Source organism: Chanodichthys erythropterus, chromosome 24 (assembly GCF_024489055.1).
Source record: "Chanodichthys erythropterus isolate Z2021 chromosome 24, ASM2448905v1, whole genome shotgun sequence".
NCBI classification, from domain to species: domain Eukaryota; kingdom Metazoa; phylum Chordata; class Actinopteri; order Cypriniformes; family Xenocyprididae; genus Chanodichthys; species Chanodichthys erythropterus.
This window is the reverse complement of record NC_090244.1, coordinates 18,085,261-18,111,086: the sequence shown is the minus strand read 5'-3', so window position 1 is coordinate 18,111,086 and position 25,826 is coordinate 18,085,261. Positions and strand designations below refer to the sequence as shown.

Here is a 25,826-nt window from a genome sequence, read left to right as displayed (position 1 = left end):
TGAACTGATTTAAATATGTTTTAGTACCTTTATGGATCTTGAGAGAGGAAATGTCATTGCTGGCTATGATAGCCAAAACAAAAATATCTTAATTTGTGCTCCAAAGATTAACAAAGGTCTCACAGGTGTGGAACGACATGAGGGTGAGTAATAAATGACAGAATTTTCATTTTTGGGTGAACTAACCCTTTAACAACAGATGTTTATTACATTAGTAAAAAAAAAAAAAAAAAAGACCAAGTGAAATTGTAAGTAACTTTAAGGGTCTTGAAATATAGACAATTAACTGTTGTTATTACATTACAATTTTTTTAAAGAAAAAGGGAAAAAAATACATTTAACAAAATACACTCGATATTAAGACAAATACATGAGGTGAGATGAATCACTAAGAGCTTTTTTCTAGTGTCTAGTGACATCTGGTCCAAAAAGAAATCTGATTGATGTGCTTTTTTAAGGTCTGCTCAATTTGAGCAACAAAATTTGACTAATGATGGTGTGAAGACCTATTCAAAATACATAATGTTAGAAAAACATTAAAGCACATTTTATATACACGGACAGATTCTTTCATCAATACTATTCAAGAAAGGATGACTGGTTCACTGTAGTGCATTCATCATAGTCTGTGCTTGTTTGAGTTCTGGAAAACAAAAACAAGGAAAATTTACAATATGCATAATACAATATCTAATTACAGATCCCATAAGGAAAATGAGTCGGCCACCTGTTAGCAGGACTCTGAACTTGTCAGCAGTGATGGAGACAACAGTGGTCTCTGTGGAGTCGGTCTCGGGGTCCTGAGCCTGAAGTTTGAGCTGGACTGTGGGTTCGTTCACTTGCTTTATTTCACTGGAGCTCAGGGTGTAATCCACACGCCAGTTCACCGCTTCCAGACGACCCACTGACACGTGACATAGATCAGGATATTATGTTTAAATGAATGATTTGGGCTTAATTTCCTTCTTTTTCATTTATTGGTAATACTCACAGCGTAGGCTGCTCTCCCTCAGCTTTTCCTGTAGAGCACTATGCTTATCCTCATACGATTTACACAGTCCTGTTGTGTGCTCTGAAACAAACACATAAATGCATAAAAGCATAGTTCACCCAATATTAGCCCATGATTTACTCACCCTCAAGAAATCCTAGGTGTATGTAGCTATGTTTCCATCCACCTATTTTTATGTGCATTTTGGGATATCGCTTAAAAAACACTGGATGGAAACGCCAAGATGTGCATAAATTCTAAAAATGTGCATAAAAAACTTACCCGACACGAAAACATGCGCATAATCTATGATGGAATAAATTCCTTGATGCGCATGAAAAAAGACGTGACTTTGCAACGTGACCGTATAACTGGACCAACCAGTGGACCGATCTCATTGCACAGCATCTGAAATGCTGTTTTTGGTCATTCTGTAATGCCTGAGCAAAGTCTGTCAATAAAGTGGTTCGATATAATTCCCTCCCAGAAGCACCTCACACGATTGCGTTCACAAACACCAGAAATCTGAATGCAAGATAACATGACAGTGTTTATTGCGCTTCGTCTGCGCCCTCTTATTATATATGAAAGTTATTATATACAGTGGCTCCTACTGCAGAAACTTCCATTTTGCTTAGTGATATTTAGCGCCAGTGTATCAGGAAGTGACGTTTTTGTTCTCTTTGACTCCCTGGATGTTTATTCGCAAATGTTTTATGTGATATTCAAAATTTGCGCATAAGTTATATACGCAACTTTGGATGAAAACATTGCTTGTGACTGTCTTCTTTCAGATGAACAAAATCGGAGATATATTTAAAAATATCCTGGCTCTTCCAAGCTTTATAATGGTAGTAAACGGGGGGCGTGTTTTGAAACCCCTCAAAAATGCATCCATCCATTATAAATATAATCCATATAATAAATATAATCCGGCTCCAGGGAGTTAATAAACCCCTTCTGAAGTGAAGCGACGCATTTTCAAACTCCTCTTCTCTTATATCGAAATCCTCCAACATTTCTCTTTAAAATTTCTCGTTTTAGACTTTTAATACGTGACCGGTGTTTTGTTTTGCTCTATCCTCTGCGCTTGAGTGTTCATCATTACGTCATGTGTTCTTGCTAAATTTCAAAGATCACAGTGCAGATAAATGGAGTTATTGTCTCCTAAATGAAAGAACCAATTCTGAACTGCCTGAAACGAATTCCAGTCTTCCTGCTCAAACCTATGTAGGTTTGAATCAAACTTGAATAAGGCATTTCATCTTGCGCAGGCGCAGAACTGACGTGCTACTTGGCCATCGGCTGTCAAACGTCGGTTTGGTGTGTCAGGGCAACTTTGAACCCAGACGCTGCCGACGTGAGCCAACATCGCAGCCTGCTTTCGTCGCCAGTAGTTCGTCAGCGTCAGCTTGGTGTGTTCCTGCCATAACAATGTCTACTTTGACCCTTTGATGCAGAGACTTAGAGGTTTAGAGAGACTGAATCCTTTATCAAACCATTTCAGACACTGTGAGAAAAGATGTGATGGAAATCCTTACCTTTAGGCAACCCAAGCTGCTGTAGTTCACTGGAGAGAGATTCACTGTCCACATCATGTTTAGCAGCACTGGTCAGAATGAAACTCAGCACAGCTATACTGGCTTTAACATCTCCAATTTCTGAATAATAAATAAATAAGACAAAACAGCAAGAGATAAAATAAACACAGACAACAGACAAGACATATATTAAAGATTTTTAAATAATCATTGGTCAATTATTGATTCGTATTTAAACTGAAAGCACTTTTTGAAAGGTATAATGATTATTTTTTTTTTTTTACTTTTTTACAATTAGACCATCATCTAATGCTCATTTAATCTTTAAAAGCACTAATAATTTAAAAACAATGATAAATGTTATCTTTAGCAGATCTCAAATTCAATATCTATTTTTTCCAAAATGTACATTATAATGTTGTGATGCCTAAATTCACTTGTAGCATTTAAAACTACTCATTTTATATTTGATTTCATATTAATATCAAATATTGTTTAATATAAAACTCTGCCATTTGTTGTTATCAGCCATAAAATGAAGAATAAACATGGAAAATTCGATTTATAATCATTATAATATTTCACAAATCACTATTACTGAGAATTCATGACACAAAAACTGTGTTTTACTCACCAAATTTTGCATCTGCGGTTAGCTTTGAAACTTTGTCATACTGAAAACAGACAATTATACACTAGTTAGAGGAATATCCATTTATTATACATTATAGCATGACTGCTGTAGCCAGAGCTCTTACATCGATGCCTTCATCAAGCAGATCTCTGATGACTTGCACACACAGAAGCTTCACCTTGACGCTCGACTGTGAAGAACAGCAATGAATACAATTATTTATAACTGAGTTTTAGACAGAATGTGTCAAAAGAACATCAAAACACCTATTAAATTTAGACAAACTGCACTTACTATTCTAGCTAAGGTGCTTATTTCTGCAAGGACCCAGTCAGGACAGTCCAAATCTCCACAAAATCTGAACCTCTGAAATAAAAGTTAGGAGCAAAATTGAGTTGTGACTGCTGTTGCTCAGCTTGTAAGAGTACAGTATATGATATCGTGCGGTATCCACAAAATTAAAATAAATTAATTATCCCCAAAATAAAGCGTTCACACATTGTAACTTTAATGGTTTCAAATGTGAAACCACAATAAACCCAACTATCGTTCAATAAGAAGTAAGATAAATACCATTATGACAGTCAGTCAGCTGCTCTTCTTGTTCTTCTTCTAGTATATAACGGTGGATGGCAAACCAGCTTTACGGTGCCTCCTACTGGACCGGAGTACGAGTCAAATTTGTTAAAAAACAGATTGTTCCTTTTAAGATGGTAATGCGGCGGTTTCCCGGACAGGGTTTAAATTAAACCAGGATAGGCCTTGATCTAGAATAGTTAATCGTGTCTTAAAAAATGGCTTTCTGAAAAACAGATTAAGTACAGATTCCTAAAACCTGTACCATGGAGTCCAGATTTAAAATAAACTAGATTAATTTAAAACCAACTGTGCTAATGAGAGAGGTTGCCTGTAAAACATGGAATGAACCAAGAAAAGCTTAAAATTGCATGGAACGCAGAAGTAAATCCAAGGAAAACAATGGCAGCAGAAAAAGACTGCAATCTCAAAAAAAAAAAAAAAAAAATTACTAAACAAGAGACAGTTCTTTTAAAGCAAGAAAATACATCAGCTGTGAAAAAAAGAGAAATGCCTAGAAATCTGTTTGTAATGAATTATTTTAAAATATGAATTATAATAACCTTATGGTTATTAATGCTTTTGTTTTGTCCTTTAGCAACACTATCTCTTAGAAAAAAAAGGTTATTTGGGGTTCTATATAGAACCCTAGGGTTCTTTAACCAACTTTATAGAACCCTTTCTGCCAAAAAGGTTCTATATAAGGAGAAAGAACCCTTTTGGCACAAAGGGTTCTTTGGGCTAAATGTGCTACATTATTAGTGCATTATTCAAATGATTACACTATTGAACATTATTTTTGTGTTTTTACTTCAATTTTACTTAGGCACACCTTTCATTCTGAAGAAAACAAACTTATATACATGTTCAAGTTTAATAGGTTTATTAGACAAAATAATTGCCGCATTATCCTGTAATGAAAAAAATCTAGATTAAATATAGCTTACGTTATTTCTGGATCTAGGCGCTAGGGGCAGAATTCTGCCATCTGCTGGTTAAAGAAAATCCTGTAGGAATGACTTAGATTCTGAAAGTCAATTCTTATAACTCAACCCTCCAAACAGATGCATTAAATGATCTTCGACATAAACAGCAAATAACTTGCATGTGTATGCGCTGATCAGTTCTGTACTGTCTGCACGCGCAGTGTCGGATTTCAGCCGCGCGCGTCATGCGCGAGTAATTAAAATGCGCGTGAACAGCATTTTAAACTTCAACCGTTACGGGTGTCCGTTTGAGCTCAGCGCTCGAGAGGACGACGATTAAATTGGTAAGTGAGAAAATTAATATCTCTTACGTTATTTTAATTACATTTGCCTAAATCCTTGATATATTTACACACCTTGCATGTTTTTTTCAAGAATCAAAAAGAAGAAATGTGGTTTACGGTGCTGTCCGGGCCTGCGCTATTCTCCGCCAGGAGGTTTGTCATTTCTTACATGAATTCCTCAAATTTCTGTTAAAAAACGGTTGTGGACTGATCGATAATGGTGGCGAGAGTTCGTGTTATATCCTAATACACTTTTCTTTGTACTGTAGTGTGTTATGCCTATGGGTATTTAAGTTTTTCTATTGATAAAGTAACTATATAAGCAGGTTAATTAATAAAATTTAATTAAAATAAATTAAAAACTAAATCAATAAAATGAACCCTTAAAAAGGGTTCTATATAGAACCTTTTCAGGGTTCCATATATGAAGCGCCTGATAGAACCTTTTTTGGTTCTATATAGAAGAGTGTAACTTACATAACTATTTACACATGTGATGATCAGTGTTGACAGTCTAGAAATGATACTAGGTTACTTAGACAGGTTATTTACACTCAGAGGTGTAAAGTACTTAAGTAATTTTACTTGATTACTGTACTTAAGTATTATTTTTGGGGACTTTTACTTTACTTGAGTACTATTAAAAATCAATACTTTTACTTGATTACATTTTTTAAGAAAAAAAGTACTTTTTACTCCTTACAATTTTATTTTCAGTCAAAAAGTACTTATTTTTTGGAGATCATTCTATTTTGCCTTAAAAAACACTCACAATTTTAAAAATCAGCTTCTGCTTATGTTAAATCCGAGGTTTTGCAACTTTGAGTAGCATGTTGCATACTGGCATTAGGTCTTATAGTTTGATAATTAAATACAATTAAACTCAAACAGTTCTAAAGCAGGATAAAACCTGTGTGGTTCATTCACTTCATGTTTTTAGAGTTTAAACAAGAATCTCTAGTTTTCATTCTTGCTGTTACTTTTACTATTTTAATACTCAAGTACAATTTGAATGTGGTACTTTTTTACTTTTACTCAAGTATGTTTCTGGCCAGATACTTTTACTTTTAAGTGAGTAACATTTTCACTCAGTACTTGTACTTTCACTTGAGTAACATTTTTGAGTACTTTTTACACCTCTGTTTACACTCAGTCCATCTAATGGAGCGCGTGCAAATATTCCCAAACTCTCTGACAGTGCTATGGGTTATGTGATTGTTGTCATTTATTAAAAAAAAACATGTCTATAATTAAAGTAAAAATGATGGATGCACACATCTTTTGAATGGAAATAAATAACAAGGACTTTGCGTGTATTGTTCATTATGTTTATTTTCATAAAAGCAACATAACTTAAATTACATCCAGTTTATCAGCAACACAGCGCACGAGTGTGAATCCCGCGATATCCGCCTTTGATCTCGCAGGTGTCTGTTCCACTACGAGGAAGGAGAACTGCACTTTTTTCACTCCTCCCCTCACTGCAGCCGCCCTCTCTCGGCTGAAATTCAGGCGAGGCTAGACGCATCTCAAACAAGCCTATTTTCAGAATTACCGGACTCTCTGACTGGACGGAGACTGCTCGTGTTATTATGAGCGAATAGACCCTGAAGGAAAATGCTCCTAAAACGGCGATATTTCTCTGTCGACATCAAAGGCATTGTGGCGTATCCTTGGTTTATTTATGGAGCGTGCTTCCAGTGCGTCTTTTGCTCTTTTAATCCCAGATTAACATTGAGACAAGGTAAACTAAAATACAAATTTGCCCTGTAATCAGACTGACCATTTTTAAAGTAGCCTATATTCTATTCTATTCTATTCTATTCTAGAAACGTTTGTATTGAATTGACTTTGTATTTAATATATTTTTTTATGTGCTATATCAAATGATAATATCTCAATTGTGTTTGTGGGAGAGGTGAGGTGACATATTATATCTTACAGCATAACCTTACCTGGTTTTATTTGTTTCCTCAGATGATTGGCGACTGTTATACAACACAAACTATAGTCATACAGTTTTATTTCATCAAGAAGGATCAAATAGTCTGTTGGTGGGAGGATTAAATAATGTTCTACGTATTGATGTGGACAGTCGTCAGATTTTGGAGGTAATTACTGGTCATTTATATGTAAATGATATGTGAAATATATATGATTATGATGTGTCTAGCCTATATGATTTTGCCATTTTCTATTGAAAATATTTATTTTAATTCTATTCAAAGTCATTTCAGAGTTGGGACATAAAGCATATTTGCATATCAATTAGAATTTTTTATTTTTAACCTTTCAGTTAAGACTGAAGTTAATAAAGATTTTTGCCAGATGTAATCAGTAACGTTAAATTATATATTGTGGATAGACAGTCAGAAATTAAAGCCTATGACGCACAGACAGCGGGGACCATAGCAACAAATGTGTCTTTCTGTGTAATTTAATCAAACAAACAAAAGCAGTGGATGCAATATCAAGTGTGCGTGAAAGACTTATTTCCATCAACAAGTCCAATCTGTTGCTATGGTTACAATAAATTATTTAAATGTTGTGTTAGGGAGAAAACATTCATGCGATTGGTTGCTTTGTATATGTTTTGTTAATTGTGTTGTCATAGTCTTTCCTCTTGAATCGTTTCTTATAGTTTGGCTAAAATTATTTTAACATAAAATTTGAGAAGATTTTGTGACCGAGATAAAAAAACAATATATATTGAGATGCAAACTATACGATTTAATCAGATGATTTTATTTATTTGTTTGGTAGAACTTCACTCTGGATCCAGACTTACCAAGGTGTGGTGAGGTGAGTTTTACATTTATTTTGAAGAAGAGAAAAAAGAACAAGCAGATTTTTTTGTGGTTTAACAGTCTTACTAATATTCCTCCATCTATAATACAGAGCTCATGTGAAAATGTAGTCACAGTAATTGAAAGATTTGAAGACTGCACATTTGTATGTGGGACGAATGGAGAAGAGCCGAAGTGTTGGAAACTGGTAAGAAATAATAATATTAGTAAAATAATATTCAGAACCGCATAATTTCTGTCCAATGTTGCCGTGTAGTTTTTCCAAAAGATGCCTCTCTCTCTCCTGCTCGCTCGCTCTCTCTTGCGCAAAACTTTAACCTCAGAGAGCATGCGCAGCAAATCTTTGTCCAATCAAAGTGTGCCATTCTCAGAACAAATTAAAACACAGCAAACTGTTTTTATATAAGCTTGGACTTTCTGCAATTGTGTGTCGGCTTTACAGGCTGTGTACTTGCATATGTGTAGTTTCAGCTTGGCATTAATTTTTATTGTACAATTAAAATCCCTCGATTTATAAATTACTAAATCGTGCACACGATTTACAAATTGAGGGAACGAATTAGTAAATCGTACACATGATTTAGTAAATCGAGAGAACAAATCAGTAAATCATGAGCGCGATTTAGTAAATCGAGGGAACAAATCAGTCAATCGTGCGCACGATTTAGTAAATCGAAGGAATGAAATAGTAAATAGTGCGCATGATTTAGTAAATTGAGAGAACAAATCAGTAAATAGTGCGTGCGATTTAGTAAATCAAAGGAATGAAATAGTAAATAGTGCGCATGATTTAGTCAATCAAGGGAATTAAATAGTAAATTGTGCGTCCAATTTAGGAAATCGAGGGAACGAATCAGTAAATCGTGCACACAATTAAGTAAATCAAGGGAATAAAATACTTGTAAAAATGTGAAAATTTATGTAAGCACTTGCAGAAATCCAATCAAATCAAAACTTTAATTTTAACTAATAAAAAAAAATCACAATTCTTAATATCTGAAATTGTATTTTCAATTTTAGCTCATTTTAATTGATATCCTGCAAATAAATGTTAAAATGGCTTGCCATATCTCTCTCTAATATTGTCTCTTTTTTAAAGTTTCCCAAAGAAAGCAATCGTTCCACTGAGGTTGTAGACGGGACAGGGATCTCACCTCACACATGCACACAAAACTCACTGTCCCTGATGGCAGGTATGTGGGGAGCACAAGCCGCTTAATGTTTGGATCTGCTTAGGCTTTGTGAATGAGCTGGAGGATTGCAGTTGCTTATCTAGCATAAAACCTAGGCTTTCACTGAGAAAATTTTTAATTGCTTTGACAGAGAGTGCTCCTTTATTGCATAATACATTTATACCCCTGGTTTGTAATGCATATGGACAGATCCGAGAAAGGGTGTGTGAGCTCTTTCATTATGAATGTTGGCACTTTATGTGTTCAGATGGAGACCTCTATGCAGCAGCTCCTCTGTACAGTGATGGAACTCTGCTGCAGTTTCGAAGAAAAGCTGGAAATCGAATCAGCGTATGGATGCATGATCAGTGGGTCTCAGGTTGGTAGAATCACAGTTTCACTAAAATTACTACAAGCTTTTATCATTTTTAGACAAATACTTATTTTATGCATGAACTGTTTTTCTAATTGAGAACATCTCCAAATGTCCCCAAAGGAAGGTTATTTCAGATTTAAGGAACTAATGAGGACAAATGAGTCTAAGTAAACGCACAGCTCTTGCTCTGATGCTATATAAAGAATGCACTTTAGTATACCCTTTAGTTTTGCTGATAGGGCTGTCAGCAAAGTCCTCAATTGTTGACTGCGTCTGCTGACAAGACAGCACTCCCAAGCAATCAAAATACACTCTAGTCACTGTTTTTCACAAGAAACTAAAGTTGAGGTTCAATGAAATGAATAAAAATGTCGAATGGGTAGAGAGAAATAATTCATGACTTATTTTTACTCCCTCACAGAACCCACGTTTATCTCAATTTTTTTGGCCGAGCGCAGAAATGACTCCTTGAATGAGAAGATATACGTCTTATTTCGTGAAAAAAACTCTGACACAAGCCCAGAAGCTGATCCTTGGATATCTAGAGTTGCCAGAGTGTGTAAGGTATGTTTCTCACTTAGATATGAAAGATGTGATGGTTCTTTGTGAGACTTCCTACATGTACGCACCACATCTGAGAGAACCATTATTGTGGAAAAGTGACCTTCAAAAGCAATTTTATCATCCTACACATTGAGGAAAGATGAATGGCCTTATCTTATAAAGGGATTTGCGTGTCAGGGATTGGTTACCATGAATTATTCCGGAGGTGGTGAAGAGAAGTCTTACATAGTCAGAAACTTACGCAGAGATTCAAATTTAGATTAAAGCTGCAAGCAGCGATGAAAGGGCCCTCGCACCCAGGCTCACCGCCACCTGTTGGCCTTAGGAAAACAGTGAACAGTGGGCATCATGCATGTAAGCGAGTGAATACAGGAGAATTATGCCAAAGTCATTTCGAAATGCCACACTTCCTGCTGTCAACAGATGACCCTTTGACCGTAACTGAATATTGCTATGTTGATGTCTTCAGGCCAGGACTTTTATCTAACATGTGAAGTTTAGAGCAGATTGGACATTGTATGCCTGAGTTACAACAACTTCCTGTTTCTTTAGTGCCGTTAATCGCATAAATTAGCACTCAGCCAAGTGTTGCATGATTTAACATGTTTCTAGCATGTTTAATACTTCGTGGCATATTGAAATGTGAATCTGGTAGTGAATTACAGTGTAAAGCATGCCATTTCCTGCTGCCAGCAGGTGGCGCTATGGCTAACTGAATATTGTCATATAGATGTCTTTAGGCCAGGACTCTTATCACGCATGTGAAGTTTGGACCAGATCAGATATAGTATGCCTCAGCTACAACAGCTTCATCATTCATGGCGAAACATCAGACTTTGACGGTCCGCCACGGACACGCCCTTCAGCGAAAACTCAAGATCTTTGCAATTTAACATCTCAAAGGCCTTATGATTAGACTGGCCATATATGATGTTGATCTGGTTTAATCTCTATGAGGAGTTAATCACAGTGTAAAACATGTCATTTCCTGTTGACACCAGGTGGCGCTATGACTGTAACTGAATATTGTCATATAAATGTCTTCAAGTCAGGACTCTAATAAAACATGTGAAGTTTGGGGCAGATCGGACATTGTATGCCCGAGTTACAACAACTTCCTGTTTCATGGCGAAACATCGAACTTTGCCAGGCCACTACGAACACGCCCTTCATCAAAAACTCTAGATCTTCGCAATTTAACATCACAAAGGCCTTTAGATTAGACTGACCAAATATGATGTTCATCTGATTAAAGCTCTAGGAGGAGTTCGTTAAAGTACAATGTCTGGAAATGGCAAATTCTGAAACCCATATCAGACGTAAATTTTCACCACTTCTGATGCGTGTACAAAGTTTCATCAGTTTTTGAGAACGTTTAGGCCCTCAAAAATGCGATTCATTTTGGAGAAGAATAATAATTGGCTGAGCAATTACAATAGGGTCCTCACACCATCGGTGCTCGGGCCCTAAATAACTTTATTCAACAACTTCTTCTCTTCCCTGTCATCCTCCTATGCTGTTTACATTGTAGACACTGTGCAGAGCTTCCATGTTCTATGTCAGAACGTCAACTCGGTATAGGGTAATTACGGGGTATCAGAAACATAGTCAGAAAGGTTCAAATTTAGATTGCAGCACTAAAAGCATCCCTGGCATTGAACTTGACAATGCAGTCATCGCACTTATTTCACACTTTTGGCACACTGTTATCAGCAAAGTTAGGAGTAAGCATCTTCAGCAGAAAACAAGAAAATAGCCAGCCAGTTAAATCTGGATGATCTGACAGCCGACAGCAGCATTATTGCGCCAAAACGCCAGCTTATTGGTGGAGAGGAGAAGCCAATCAGCTGTGTAGCAGAACACGGAGTTCAGCATGTTCCTGGGTCAACATTTTTGTTGATCCTGGAACAACATTCAGATCAACCAATCAGATTTGAGGGACAAGTTTACAGATTATGTCAAGTTTAGGCTTAAAATCATGAGTTGGTGCTTCTAAAACAGACAAAACAGAGAAGATTACTTATGATATTAAACCAAGTCCCAGCTTTCAAACTGTGTAGTTTTTTTTAAAGAAATTCAAACAATGAAAACCGTTTTGTGGTTCTTTAATGTGTCGTGACAGACCACTGTAGAGCCTCAGCTCAAGCGGCTCGTGAACCGATCATCTCTTCCTACTAGTTAATTTATAGCATCAAATAAACATGAATGAACATCATAAGGAATGTTGTTTTAAACGTCGAAAGACGGCAATACACACAATGTTTTGAGCTTAACTCCACCGAGGTTAATCTTCTAACTCCTGACTGCTTTTGTTGGACAAAATGGCAGATTCGGCGTTCTGACTGGTTAGATCGCTTGTCAATCAAACTCCCGGCGAAGGGTCAATTACTATGATTTCAGTCATTATTAGAGAGTTTTCATGTTTTTCACTTTATACTGTTCCAAATAAATTTGATCTTTACTTTAGAATTAATTACACATTATGCAGTTTTCATGTTAATTATAAACTCGTATGTAGTAGTTTTTAGTAGTTCTCTGGGAGGTAGTAGTTATGGATTCACTAATAGTGAGCAACCAAAGAGTGTTACTCATTTGTTCCTGTGTAGTTATTCATTAATGACGGAACAGTATTCTAAAGTGTTACCGAGAACATTATTAAACACTGAACTTTGAACGAACATTCTATTAATGGTACTGGAAGAACATTGTTCATAACTTTGAAAAAACCTTGCCAGAACATTAGGCAAAAATCTGAGAATATTCCCTGTTAGCTGGGTGTGTTCTGTGTAAAAACTTTTAAGAAATGAAGAAACATTCCAGGACATGTGGATTATTATCTGGGTTTGTTATCTGGGCTTGGAATCAGCTGAATATTTTTCATCTGTGAAAACATCAATCTATCATAGGTTGATGAGGGCGGTCCCAAGCAGTTACTCCAGAACATATGGACCTCCTTCCTGAAGGCACGGCTTGTGTGTGGGATTCCTAGCGAGTCGTTGTACTTTAACCGTCTACAGGATGTTTTCGTCCAGCATGCTGAAGACTGGACGGACTCGCGAGTGTATGCGCTCTTCTCCAGCAGCTGGTAAACACTGCATTATCTTCTGATATTTCCATGTTACTTCTTGCTCAGAATGTTCCTCTTTGGAAACAATGGTTTTGAGATGAACATATCAGTATTATCTTTATCAATGGAGAGTTTCTTTTTCTGAATACTTTCATCCTCTCACAATCCTTACCCATATAGTAATAACAATAAAGTCAACACACAACTGAGTCAGCACACAGTCTTTAAAGTGATCAGTACAAACACAATAAGTAATCTGACACATGTTTATTCAGCTTATCAGTTATTGTTCCAAGCAGAAGGCTGGCCTTAAGAGGAAAAAAATTGAGATTCCTGGTAATTGTTTTTTAATAACGGCCTTGAGGCCCACTCACATCAAGAATGATAACTTTAAAGATTATTTAATTATTTAACCATTATGATATACACCGATCAGGCATAATGACCACCTTCACCTTGTCAACATTGTGTTGGTCCTACTTTTGCTGCCAAAACAGCCCTGATGTGTTGAGGCATGGACCACTGAAGGTGTGCTGTGGTATCTGGCATCAAGATGTGAGCTCTTTAAAACAGGATGGATTCTGATTGGCAGATTCAGATTAACATTCTGAAAGTGATTCCAACGATATCGTCTCTCTGTGCCTTTATCATTATTGTTGTGATGTGGACTCTTACATTTTTGAATGATTCTTAGAACTATATCCTTATTGTTTTAGTTATTGTCCTTGGTGTGAATGGGCAAAACAAGGCAAAATAGTTCTTTAGCTCGGCCTACTCCCATGAAGCACTGACGACTGTACTAAACGATAAAAATACCATAATATGTTTTTGAAAATTTAGGAAACAAGCTACGTTTACATTATTTTTTCTCTGAAAAACAATACTACAGCCAGATATTCTACTTTGAAATGTGTGTTGCGTGTCGGAATGTCTGTTTTGGAATGTGTGATCCCGCCCACTGCCAATTTACCCAACAGTATTTTAACACCCCGGGTTGCCAGTTGGTGGAAAACACAACATATTGCTGCCATTAAACAAACAAACTGGGTCAGAGATGGCAGATTCTACCAGAACTTAAAAGCCATCACTTTAATTTATTTGCATATATATGTGCGTTAACAATCTTTTAATGTTGCCATAGGAACTCTTCTGCTGTCTGCATATATTCCTTGAAGGATCTTGATAATGTTTTTGAGAGTTCTTCCTACAAAGGTTATACTGGGGCGATTCCCAACCCAAGACCAGGAACGGTAAGCAAAAACACACTTCCAGAATAATCTAAATAAACATTCTTTTTTTAAAATTATATATTTAGTTTGTTTGGGTAGAAAAACTCAATGTTGTTTGTTTGACCTTGTTTGGTTTTGCACGATGATGCATTACAACACATACCAGTGAACCACTGTAGTAAAATAATGTGTAGGGAAGTTTTTTCCGTTTCCTAGTATTCACAAACCCAACCACAAGACTTTTTCATGAATGTGATGGCAATATTCCACACATTGTTTCCAAATAGTATTGAATAGCTCCATTGGTATTGTGCTACGATCTCTAAGATGACAGTGTCTGGGTCTGGAAAATCCCAGTGCCCGGTTGCATAAAGCACCTTAAGTTTTTCCCTTAAGTATGATACTTAAGGCGTGATTTCCCCTTAACTAAGGGAATGACTTAAGGGTGTTGCATATAATCTCTTAAACTGTTCTCTTAGGTAAGGGAAACCGTTAAGTGTTTAACGACAGCATCCCAGGTTTTGCCGTTAAAAAATTCTACTGTTGCCATGGACACGTTATTTGTTAATACGTATCGTGGTAAGTTTTCACAGAAAACAACATAATATGGATAAGGAAAACAAAAAAGAAAACCAAATATGAAAGAGACGAGAAACTCAAAATGATTGTTTACTCAAAATTGAGATTTCTGCCGTCATTCACTCACCCTGACGCCCTCATGTCGTTCCAAACCCATAAGACTTTCATTCATCTTTGGACAACAAATAAAGATATTTTTAATATTCTCTCATCATTTATGTCCATTTATTGAAAGACATCCATATGATTACGGCTGTGTCGGAAGCTCAAATGTGCGCGCAAGAACCAATGAGGGTTGTTTTTGCGTGTGATGCACGCACGTTTGCGCTTCCGTTTACCATATAAGATATGTTATAAGATGTTATATTTCATCAATGTTTATGTGAATAAACCGCTAAAGTACAATTTGTCTATCATATAAAGCGGCCGATCGTGGCACGTTATACGACTTGGATTGAACCTGCTCACTCTGTGTAACACTTAAGGTGAAGTTTTACGAACCTTACGATATACTTAGGGAAATTAAGGTTAAGGGGCTTTATGCAACACTTACGCATTACTTAAGTGAAAAATATATACTTAAGGGAAATTCTTAAGGGTTTATGACGTTTCGCCTAAAGAAACCCTTAAGTAACACTTAACGGTTATTTTCTGCAACACCCTTAAGTTTAAGGGAAACATAAGGGCGATCTTAAGGGAAAACTACACTTAAGGTGCTTTATGCAACCGGGCACAGGTGGCAGCAGGGAGGTGCTAGGGGGGGGTTGTGGAAAAATAATCATTAAAATAAATAATTAAATAATATACACATTTAAATCACTCTTTTTAGTAATAATAAAATAATAGTAATAATAAATAAAATTAATAATAATTTAATTAATTAATAAATATGTAAATATATTAGCATTTACCAATTTTTTTTTATAATATTGTGCTTAGAGGGTCCATCGCAGTGAGATCATCATATTTTTTTAATTAAAAACTGTACTGAGTAACCTGTTGATACACATTTTCCTAAGTTGTTTTTTTTTATACATATGTATTTTTATGCTCAACAACTTCCTCAATTGTTTTACTCTTGACCCAAAGGTGAATTGTTCAGGGTTATTATCCTTATAGTCATTGTTGGTGAATCAAGGCTATTGTTTCCACACAATAGCTATTTTAAAACTCCACTTATACTTGAGGAAATACACAGTCATTTTTGCCTTGCCCTTTGTTTTGGTTACAATGGGATGGTTATAACCTCAGACCTCAAACAATGCTAACTGAAATTACATTATGAAATAACATCTTTTCCAGTGTGTGAAAAACAGCAACTCCATTCCACATTCTACCCTCCACATTATTAAAGACTATCCAGAGATGAAGGACTGGATTCATCCCATTCAACGTGAAACACCTTTCTTCACAAGTAATAAGAATTTTACCAAGATAGCTGTTGACCGAGTCCAGGCTTCAAATGAAAGCATGCACAATGTGCTGCTGCTTGCAACAGGTACATTTGATAAAGAACTCTGTATATCAATGTTTGCTTTATCACTTCCTTCATACCAGAGAAAATAACAGTACACTTGATATGAAAAACGCTTCCCGTCGTTACCGGCTTTTGTCTTGTTCTCACTGTCATGATTTAAAAGCCTTTTTTTTCCCTGCTTAAAGGGATATATCACCCAAAAATGCAAATTCTGTCATCATTTGATCACCCTCAAGTAGTTCCAAACCTGTATGAATTTCTTTGTTCTGCTGAACACAAAGGAAGATATTTGAAAGAATTTCAGTAACTAAACAGATCCCACCCTCCATTTACTGCCATAGTAGGGAAAATAAGTACTATGGTAGTCAATGGGGGCCAAGATCTGTTTGGTTTCTGACATTCTTCCAAATATCTTCCTGTGTTCATCAGAAAGAAGAAATTCATACAGGTTTGGAACTACTTGAGGGTGATCAAATGATGACAGAATTTGCATTTTTGGGTGAACTATACCTTTAATAGGGTCAATATATCATATTTTTTCATCCCTGAGATCTGCTTATGACAAACATAGTCAAAGTCTTTGCACAAAATCTTTGATATCCTTTGTCTGGATGGAATCATAGTCTGAAGCTTAAAAATCAGGGTTTGTGCCAATCATACACTATGTGATTTTCTTAAAAAATCTGTCAACTGTTGACTGCCCCAAACCTGCAGACTTGACTCTGATTTCAGCAACTCCTCCAAACTGCAAATCTGGGAAACAACCCATACAAAAATCATGTAGTGTATTCCAGCCTTAATAAGTTTCCATTATATGCACTTTCAATTTTAAATTACTATTGATTTTGCTTACAACAAATGTTCTCACTAGTTCTTTCAGACCACCGACTATCTTGTCTTTGTCCTTCTTAGACGATGGAGTGATCCTCAAGATCCTGGAGGACGGCTCCAAAGCTTTTATCATCTCTGAAACGCATCTGTGCAATGGCTCCGCACCCATACATTCAATGAAACTTGACTCTGAGAAGGTAATCAAGCAGCCTTGTGAACAACTGAACACTTTCTAAGCAAACATAACATCCATTTTGACTCTTCAGAATATGTCTGCAGTTTCCGTTTAATGTTCACTGCTGTTGTTTTTGTGTGCAGAGGAAGCTGTTCGTAGGATATCCCGGTCAGTTGTCAGTGTTAGACCTGCAGAAATGTCAAGACTACAATGCTTCCTGTGAGGAATGTGTTCTTTCCCGTGACCCCTACTGTGCTTGGACTGAACGAGGCTGCGCGTCTCAAACTGAGTATGCTTTTATAAAGAATATTGTATTATTTTTACGCATTTTGCCATTAAAAAGCTGTCTTTTTTGAAGGATTGAGACCACCTAGAAACCACTCATAATATCTTATAAACAGTTTTTTCTGGTTATGCGAACATTAGAATGTGTCAGCGTGGATGCGTTTCGTCCAACTTTTTTACTTCCAGCTGGTGTAACGGCCTAGAAAACTCTGAACGTTGGTTCATAACTTTGGTAGAACCTTGCTACAATTTCTGAGAAGGTTTTCTGTTAGCTGGGTTAGAAACCCCATAGCAACACCTTGGCAACCTGCTATTGTTTTTAATAATTCTCTGTTCGGATTTTGTTTCAGAGGAGGAATACAAAACATTGCTAATGGACTGACTAATGTATGTAACCAAAAATCAGGTATGTTGTAAAAATAATCTCATAATTGTTTTACTTACAATTTATAATTTTTACGCAATATTTTTTAAAAGACAGACAAAACCATCTTCCTAACTTGTGTATCTTTAACAAATGTCTTTTAGTGGGAAGATTCAGACGTGATGTACAACAATCATCGACAGCTCCATTAAAGATTCAACACTATGTGCCCAGTGATGTTCCCTTTTATCTCTCTTGTCCTGTTGATTCCCATCATGCAACTTATAGATGGGAACATGGGGACAAGAGAAGCCCATGCCAGCAGACTCAATCAGAATGCCTCCTCCTCATCCCATCAATGAAGGGTGACATGTATGGCAATTACAAATGTGTTTCCCATGAACTTGATTACACCAAAACTGTGAATGAATATGACCTTTTTCCCAAGCGCGCTTTTAATGATGCTGTCAATCTCAGAGCACTGGACTGGTTAATGGTGGCATGTGTCACTAGCGCCTTCTATCTGTGCTCGCTTTAAGGTCAAGGTAGTTATATAAATGTCAGTGCTTCCATCCTCTAGCATTTCTGATGACCTGCAAGCTGTTTAAAACCATCAGCAACACGTTAGCCAGGTGCCAGTGGTTGTAGGATGTAGACTATGGCCTTATCAAGCGAGGTTTATAGGGAAGTAAACACTGAAGTATAAGTAAGTGTCCGTCCTAGCAGACAATTACACACTTGCCATCTGTTGAGTATCTGTTCAGTGTATACGGTGGGGTCCAAAGTCTGAGACCGCATTTGGGCTTTTGTCTTCGGAACCCGGAAATACTCCGACAGTAGGTGGATTTAGAATTTTTCTGAAAAGTAGAATGAAGAAATATTTCAGATACTGCACTATTTGTAGGTCACAAGACTTTTTAAACATTGACCAATTTAGTTAGTCTTGTAATTAGTCCGAAAATGAGTAGCCTACTTCTCTACTATATAGAATGTGCAAAACAATACACCAAAACAGTAGTATGTCGGAATACATAAGGCCAGATTTACTAACAGCTTGTGTCAGTCCAAACCCACTTTTGCCGTTGAAAAACTACTGTCAGGATTTGCTAAAGAAGCGCAGTTAGAATTTAGCACTTTAGCCGTTATTTTTGCGGCTGAATTTATTACTGGAGTTTCCCAGATGCAAAATTTATGGGAGGAGACTCCTATTTAAATGAATCATGCAAAGTGATTTAGTAAGATTTGCACTCGTCAATTTACTGATGTATGCGGCATTATTTACCGTAAAAAAAGCCCGTCTTAAATCAGACGATAACCGGAAGATTGTGTTGGTCTTTATGGAAGTGATCCAGCTGCGTAAATGTTAGTATTTGAAAAACCGTAAACCTGGATGACCTACTACTTCCGGCGAGATTTGATGGACACTTTACTATCTCATGAGGCCACGGAAGAGGATTTATGAATTGCAATAAAGTGACACAACTGGCGCTGGTAGGTCACGCGACAGTAACAACACGGTAAATGTATTACATCTAAATTTCATTAATTCTAGCCATATTCATACTGTATAGAACATACTTTTTAACAATCAAAAAGTAAATTCAAATTTAGTACCTACTCAGTAAGCGATTTTGGACACACTGTCTTTGTGAGTGAATCATTGAATTATTCACTCAACTGTTTATTCAAAAACGCTGATTAATTCAGGAATGAAACAGCTACTGTATGTTGCTCTGAACTATTTTCATTGGCGGAGCAAAAATATTTTATTGGACTTTTGTATAAAAGCAATTTTCCACTCGCAGTTGTGCTGTTTTTCCAAATATCAGCACTTTTGGATCCCACTGTACGAAACAAAAGCACTTCAAATCGCTCTGAATTGTGCACTTAGCACCTTAATGTAAAGTAACTGGTTCAAGCACTACTTTCAAGGACTGTAATTACAGTATGTTATGTAAGGAGAGCTACACCAGAGAGACTATTCTAGATGTGAGAAAGGCACGGTCATGTTGTTCAGTTATTTAGGGTGTGTTTGTTTACTGAGAAACTACAACTTCCTCTCATTAGCCAAGATTCATTTGTAAGATTGTGTTACCTTATGTTTTACATCTGACAATCGTGTTTGCACTTACTAACTTTCATAATACATGCTTTTTTGTCATTTGTATTGTTTCAAGCACTTGGGTGTTAATTGTGTAGAGCTAGTTGTCCATGAGTTTGATTTATAAAGACAAACAGTATGTTTAGGTGTAATTGTATCCATACAATTGTTCAGGAAGTCTGAGAAACGAACTGTAATAATGGGGGTTAAAGAATTTTGGGTGTGGTGGGCAACACAAAGTCACTACTGGACAGTGCTTTAGGCTGCTGCCTGTTGTGCTGCTGCACAGTGGTGCTGTTGTTTAATGAAATCGGTTGAAGAAGTTCCTAGATGTGGGACAAAAAAAAAATATGCAATGGATCACTTACAGACAGCTTCAGGGTCATGAAGTATGTAGCAAATACATTTTCTAGAATAATTCTCTTATTAAATTATATTTATGTATGTAGATAAGAAGATTATTCACTTTATATTTTTTACTAGAAAATATTTTAATATATAATATAACTAATTTAACTAATATATATATATATATATATATATATACACACACACACACACACACACACACACACACACACACACACACACACACACACACATACCTTATATTTTCTAATTAAAACATTAACTGAAAACAGATTTGTGAATGTAGAACCATGACTGTTGTAAAAATGAAGGGAAATTTTTATGTATATTCTTTAAAATGCTTTAACATACTCAAATGTGAGTTTGACATTTATTGATTGGCTTTATTGTTTTCGATGTCAATAACAAGCATGAAGCTAGTGCAAAGATTTACACAAAGCAACAGTGTTCTCTTTCATTTTTAATGGCCTAACACATTAATTATTGAGAGACTTCAATGTGAGTCACAGATGTGAACCGGCTTCTCTGATTCTAGTGTATTTTATGTCAATGTTCAGGCTAATTACAAATATTATATTACACTAGGGACATTGTTTCTATATATTATTGTAAGTTGATAGCAATCTTATAAATTTGTTGCATATTGTTGTATTTTATGATTAATATTTTTATTATTGCACTTTCTGAAACATGCCCATCTTAAGATCCCTTCCTGTAAGTGAATTTTAAGCCTTAAGATATGTAATGTTCTATTTTGTTGTACTTTGTATTTATTTTTAAGCATTACTTATTCATTTCCTTTAAGTACGTCCATTATATTTAATTTTAAATATATTTTTTAGCACTTGAAATCTCTGTTGTCTATATGAACAAACTCACATAAGCACATTTGGTAGACACCTAACCTTCATGGTTAAGTCAGGATATCTAATGTCCTTTGAATAAACACTGGTAACAATACAAACAGTGATTTTTTTTTACCTTTTTACCAATTCCCTCAGTAAATGTTTTGAAACCGTTTAAGAACAGAAAGGCACTGGGAGTTTTAGTTTTAAAATAAAAACAAATTCCAGGAAGAGGACTATTTTCGAAATCTCAAACTGATAATAATGTAAACCATCTGGCCCCTCACTGGCTTTGTGTTCACCTGTTCCAGCTGGAGCAAGACTCATACAAACCCGGTCTTTGAAGTCATGCAGACCACGGTATTCACAAAACATCTTAAGGCTAAGCAGATCCTAGTCTCACATAGCTAGAGCTTCAAACTGACAGCAGAAGGTCTGGACTCTATCACAGCTTTCATTGGCAAAGGACCGCCCAAGAGGACATTTGACTGATGTGTAATGCAACCAATCACAGTTTGTTTTGTTCGTGGAAATGTAAAGTTGATACCTCTATAAGACCAGCGTACATCTAATAAATTATTCATTCAAGAACATTGTGCAAGTTTACTGCAACAATGGAGCTGCAAGCTTCACATACTTTTGAAAATCCAACGTTAAGTTGATCTTGGTAAGCCCTTATTGTCACAGTTGTAAACACGATGGCTTTCTTCTTCCATGAAGGGGTTTGGTGTCACACCATTTGTTTCCAGGTGGACCAAAGAATGCGACACACACATCTCCCAGACATCCTGTAGAATTCAACCAGATGACGACTTCGAAACTCCTGAAGTGTTTCTAGATAATTGTGCCATATGCATCAAACGTTCCGCCAACGGTCCGTGGGAGTGATGTCTGAGGCTAAGTAGCACCTAACTTGCCCATTTAGGAGAAACTCTTAGGTGTCACATCCACACTCCACTTGAACTTTCAGTTTGTTTGTTTTCTTCTGTCACGTGCTTCTTTGTTCTAGTTGCCAGTCTCGCCAGTCGCCACTATCTGTTACTATGGACACTAAACATATTCATCACATCTGTTAGTCATTTTAATTAATTCGTCTCTATATCAGTTCAGTTCTGTTGGTGTGTCTTTGTCGGGTCTCGTTTATTCTGAGTTGGTGTTCTTGGATTCTGGATTCTCCCTGTGGATTATCAAGTAAAGACTTGTTGAACTCTTTTCTTCCTCGTGGTGTGTTTGATACACCACCGTTATGTAACAGAAGACCCGACCGACAAAAGATAAGTGGCGTGTTTGTGTTATCTGCTTTTTTTTTTTTTTTTTTTTTTTTTTGATTTTGTGATTACATTTTTCTGGTTTCCTTCTGCACTATATCACTTTGCAGCAGTGCAATTGCTTTGCCTTGAGCAGAAGGGCCGCTCCCTCAAGCCACATTTAGAACACATTTTCTCCGGCTCGTACCATCTACAACTTTCCCGGACAGCTGCCTCTGCAGTTTCCTATATACCGACCTCAACACCACCACCAAAGCACAGCTGTCCAGGGAAGGGCCTCGAGGGAGTTTCATGAAAAACGTGGAGTGGGTGCTGGCGGCCTGTGATTCGCCGCTCACAGTGGACATCGTCGACGACAACACCAACCCCACTAGCTACCCAGTGCCCAGCCAACAAACACCTCGACTGCGGGGATCGGCAGCCCGAGCTCACTGCAGGCAATGAGCCACTCCGCTGTGAAGTACAAGCGAGCACACACAAGAGCAACCGAGCTTAACATTGCCACGGAGCGATGCGTGCCTGACCAGGTGTGTGAGCCAGCTTCCTCAAGCATCCCTGAGGGAGTCCTAGTGGAGTTTGACGGGATGGAGATGAGCCGTTCGGCTACCGCTCTGGAAGATTTTTTTTTTTTTATGTTGGAGAGGTTGTTTTGCTACCCCCTCTGTTACCTCCTGAATCTGTCAGCCATGTTCCTAACGTGTTGGTCTTGCCCAGCCTCCCTCATCCACTACCTCTCCAGAATACTATGGACTCTGTTTTGTTTTTTGGATTTTGTTCTGCTCTACAAGTTCTACCCCAGTCCCCAACTAATCCTGTCATCCAATCATCGATGTCTCCCATCAGTCCCTCAGTGCCTCCTCTCAGTGGTGAATCTACACCTTGGGTCCTCTGGGAGCCATCTCTTCATGGCAGTGAGAAGCCCTGGGCTCCGCCTTCTGCCTCTGCATGCTCCACTCCTCCTCGATCCGTCGCCCCAACTCCTGCACCTACGCTCCTTCCTCCCTCGATGTCGGCAGAGACCATCGGGCTTTCAGCCTCGCCGGAATCCCTCAGAACGTTGGCTCCACCTGGGTCGGGCATCGCTACACCTATACTACAACTTACGGGCCAGTCGCTACTCTCCGGCCCTTCACCGCTTCAGCTTCGGCCAGCTCCTCCCTCCCTAAGGCTCCACCTCCGACCCTTGGTTACTCGGTTGCCCTCCGGATCCCTACTACCATCTTGGGGGGTCGTCACTGCGGCAACGTCGCAGCCGCATAGATCTTCGGAGTCCCTTCTCTACATCGGCTCTCTTGCTTCGTGGTTGACTTCGTCATCGATGTCGCCTCCGGTCGTCCCCATGGTGGCGCCAGTGAATACATCTCCATGGCTCCTCCTTCCTGCGTCTCTGCCATGGGACACAGTCTCATCTGTGGCCTGGGTCAGCAAACATCTACCTCTGCTCAAGGCTCCACCTTGGCTCACTCCACCATCAACTTTTGTGTTCTGCCTCCTCCCGGTAGGCCGTCCACCTCCTGAAACGCCTCCTACATCATCATCTACATCTCTTCATCATCCTCATCTTATCTCCACAGCGCGAGGACGCACCTCATCCACACTCACTTTGTTTTCTTCTGTCAAGTGCTTCTTTGTTCTAGTTTCCCGCCACTATCTATTACTATGGACACACCACCATTATGTAACATTAGGCATGTTAGTCCTAAAATTATGACTCCTAAATTTTAGCTCTAAGAGTATTTCACAAACCATTTTAGAGCTAAAAATAGCTACTAAATCCATGAAAAGTTAGGAGTAGTCAAGAGGACTCCTACATCACGAAGACCAAATCACAAACAATCCTAAAATAGTTGTTACTGGCAATACGCCTCAGCAATCCGCCCATGCACAGACACTGTGTACACCATTGAGACAATAGGTGATAGAGCCTTGGATGCTGAGCCTTTTCTTCATAAATGCAATAAACATTTTGATTTTTTTTACAGATTTTAATCTGCAATGACATAACATAAAGGCTCGATTATGTATAGGCAAAGTGTTGTAAGAAATTGTAGTCTGCCTTAACCCAGATTCCACTCCAAAGTATATTTTAGAATGAGCTCATCCCCAAAATGGCTCAATTATAACAGAGAACAAAGTCAACAGTTATGTTGCTTCTGCAACATTTGGAATGATCACATCCTGACCAAATGGTCATCTATTGTAGAATGGGAATAGGTGTGGGACAGTGAGAACCATCTCATACAATGGGGTGTGTCACAACTTCATTATCATACAGCTGGTAAAACATGAGCAACTACATTTACATGAAGAGTGGTAAACTGTAACAGTATAAAAGGCTTGAGATTTGGATGTTCTGGGTTCATTTCGACACCGATGAACCCAAGGTGCTAAATGTACTTTGTCACTGCTGCAATAAACATCAAGATCTTCAATGTCCTCATCATTTTTCTTACAGTGTATTGAATGATTGAGAATAAAAAAATTGTGGTCAAGTTGAAAATAAAAAGAAGTATGCATTCCAAAGACTTCCAGACTACTCCCCCATATCCTGGGATTAAGAACCAGCCAAGAGTGAGGAGTCAGGGTGACCAAGGGAGGGATGCATGCCTCCTCCTGAGCTGATTAGATAGACAATTCCTCCCGAACTTTGTTTTTAAAACAAAATTTGACGCTTGCATTCTGCAATCTCTCGAGATGGACGTGTAAGAGGCTGACAATTAGCTCAACTTATACTAGTTTCCCAGACAGCAACAGATCCGGCCCACATCTGGTACATGTGAACATGAATATGATGAACATTCTCGTGAACACTATATGTTTCTCTTATTTTCAATCTCCCCCAGTCATTTTCAATGGATGGTTATTTTTAAATTATTATAATCCAATATTTGGTGATAAAATAGCACAAAGAAAGATAGGCTATTTTTTTGTAGGCCGGTCGTTTTTGACTGGGAACACTACATCATGTCCTCATCATTTTTCTTACAGTGTATTGAATGATTGAGAATAAAAAAAATTGTGGTCAAGTTGAAAATAAAAAGAAGTATGGTGTGCATTCCAAAGACTTCCAGACTACTCCCCCATATCCTGGGTTTAAGAACCAGCCAAGAGTGAGGAGTCAGGGTGGCCAAGGGAGGGATGCATGCCTCCTCCTGAGCTGATTAGATAGACCATTCCTCCCGAACTTTGTTTTTAAAACAAAATTTGACGCTTGCATTCTGCAATCTCTCGAGATGGACGTATACTAGTTTCCCAGACAGCAACAGATCCGGCCCACATCTGGTACATGTGGATTAAATGCGGAC

General features: G+C 37.6%; 2 protein-coding genes across 3 annotated transcripts; one reads left to right on the top strand and one right to left on the bottom strand.

The window, feature by feature from the left end:
• Nucleotides 1-226: 226 nt before the first annotated feature.
• On the bottom strand, nt 227-3,856 carry commd4 (COMM domain containing 4). The gene is made up of 8 exons (XM_067379773.1): nt 3,740-3,856; nt 3,461-3,532; nt 3,291-3,356; nt 3,167-3,206; nt 2,533-2,652; nt 992-1,072; nt 728-904; nt 227-643 (listed from the first exon to the last, which is right to left on the bottom strand). The coding sequence occupies exons 1-8, from the start codon at nt 3,740-3,742 to the stop codon at nt 603-605; spliced, it is 600 nt and encodes a 199-aa protein (XP_067235874.1). The 5' UTR covers nt 3,743-3,856; the 3' UTR covers nt 227-602.
• Nucleotides 3,857-6,514: 2,658 nt separating this feature from the next.
• sema7a (semaphorin 7A (JohnMiltonHagen blood group)) lies at nt 6,515-20,985 on the top strand. Of its 2 annotated transcripts, none has more exons than XM_067379359.1 (14): nt 6,515-6,756; nt 6,990-7,123; nt 7,776-7,814; nt 7,911-8,006; nt 8,919-9,012; nt 9,260-9,370; nt 9,789-9,931; nt 12,838-13,016; nt 14,140-14,248; nt 16,109-16,220; nt 17,196-17,311; nt 17,433-17,578; nt 17,925-17,980; nt 18,103-20,985. In XM_067379359.1, exons 1-14 carry the CDS (start codon nt 6,630-6,632, stop codon nt 18,474-18,476), a joined length of 1,836 nt encoding a protein of 611 aa, XP_067235460.1. In that variant the 5' UTR covers nt 6,515-6,629; the 3' UTR covers nt 18,477-20,985. The 2 variants fall into 2 exon arrangements, with proteins under 2 accessions (XP_067235460.1, XP_067235459.1); XM_067379358.1 differs by having other exon boundaries at nt 16,109-16,304.
• Nucleotides 20,986-25,826: the final 4,841 nt, after the last annotated feature.

Excerpts from the sequence above, each read along its gene's own strand:
- sema7a (XM_067379358.1), top strand. The coding sequence starts at position 6,630 with ATGCTCCTAAAACGGCGATATTTCTCTGTCGACATCAAAGGCATTGTG. Across the intron at positions 7,124-7,775 it reads ACAGTCGTCAGATTTTGGAG|AACTTCACTCTGGATCCAGA; the intron begins GTAATTACTGGT and ends TTTGTTTGGTAG. Across the intron at positions 13,017-14,139 it reads GCGCTCTTCTCCAGCAGCTG|GAACTCTTCTGCTGTCTGCA; the intron begins GTAAACACTGCA and ends ATGTTGCCATAG.
- commd4 (XM_067379773.1), bottom strand. Across the intron at positions 3,207-3,290 it reads TGCTTGATGAAGGCATCGAT|TATGACAAAGTTTCAAAGCT; the intron begins GTAAGAGCTCTG and ends GTCTGTTTTCAG. Across the intron at positions 1,073-2,532 it reads GCAGCTTGGGTTGCCTAAAG|AGCACACAACAGGACTGTGT; the intron begins GTAAGGATTTCC and ends TGTTTGTTTCAG.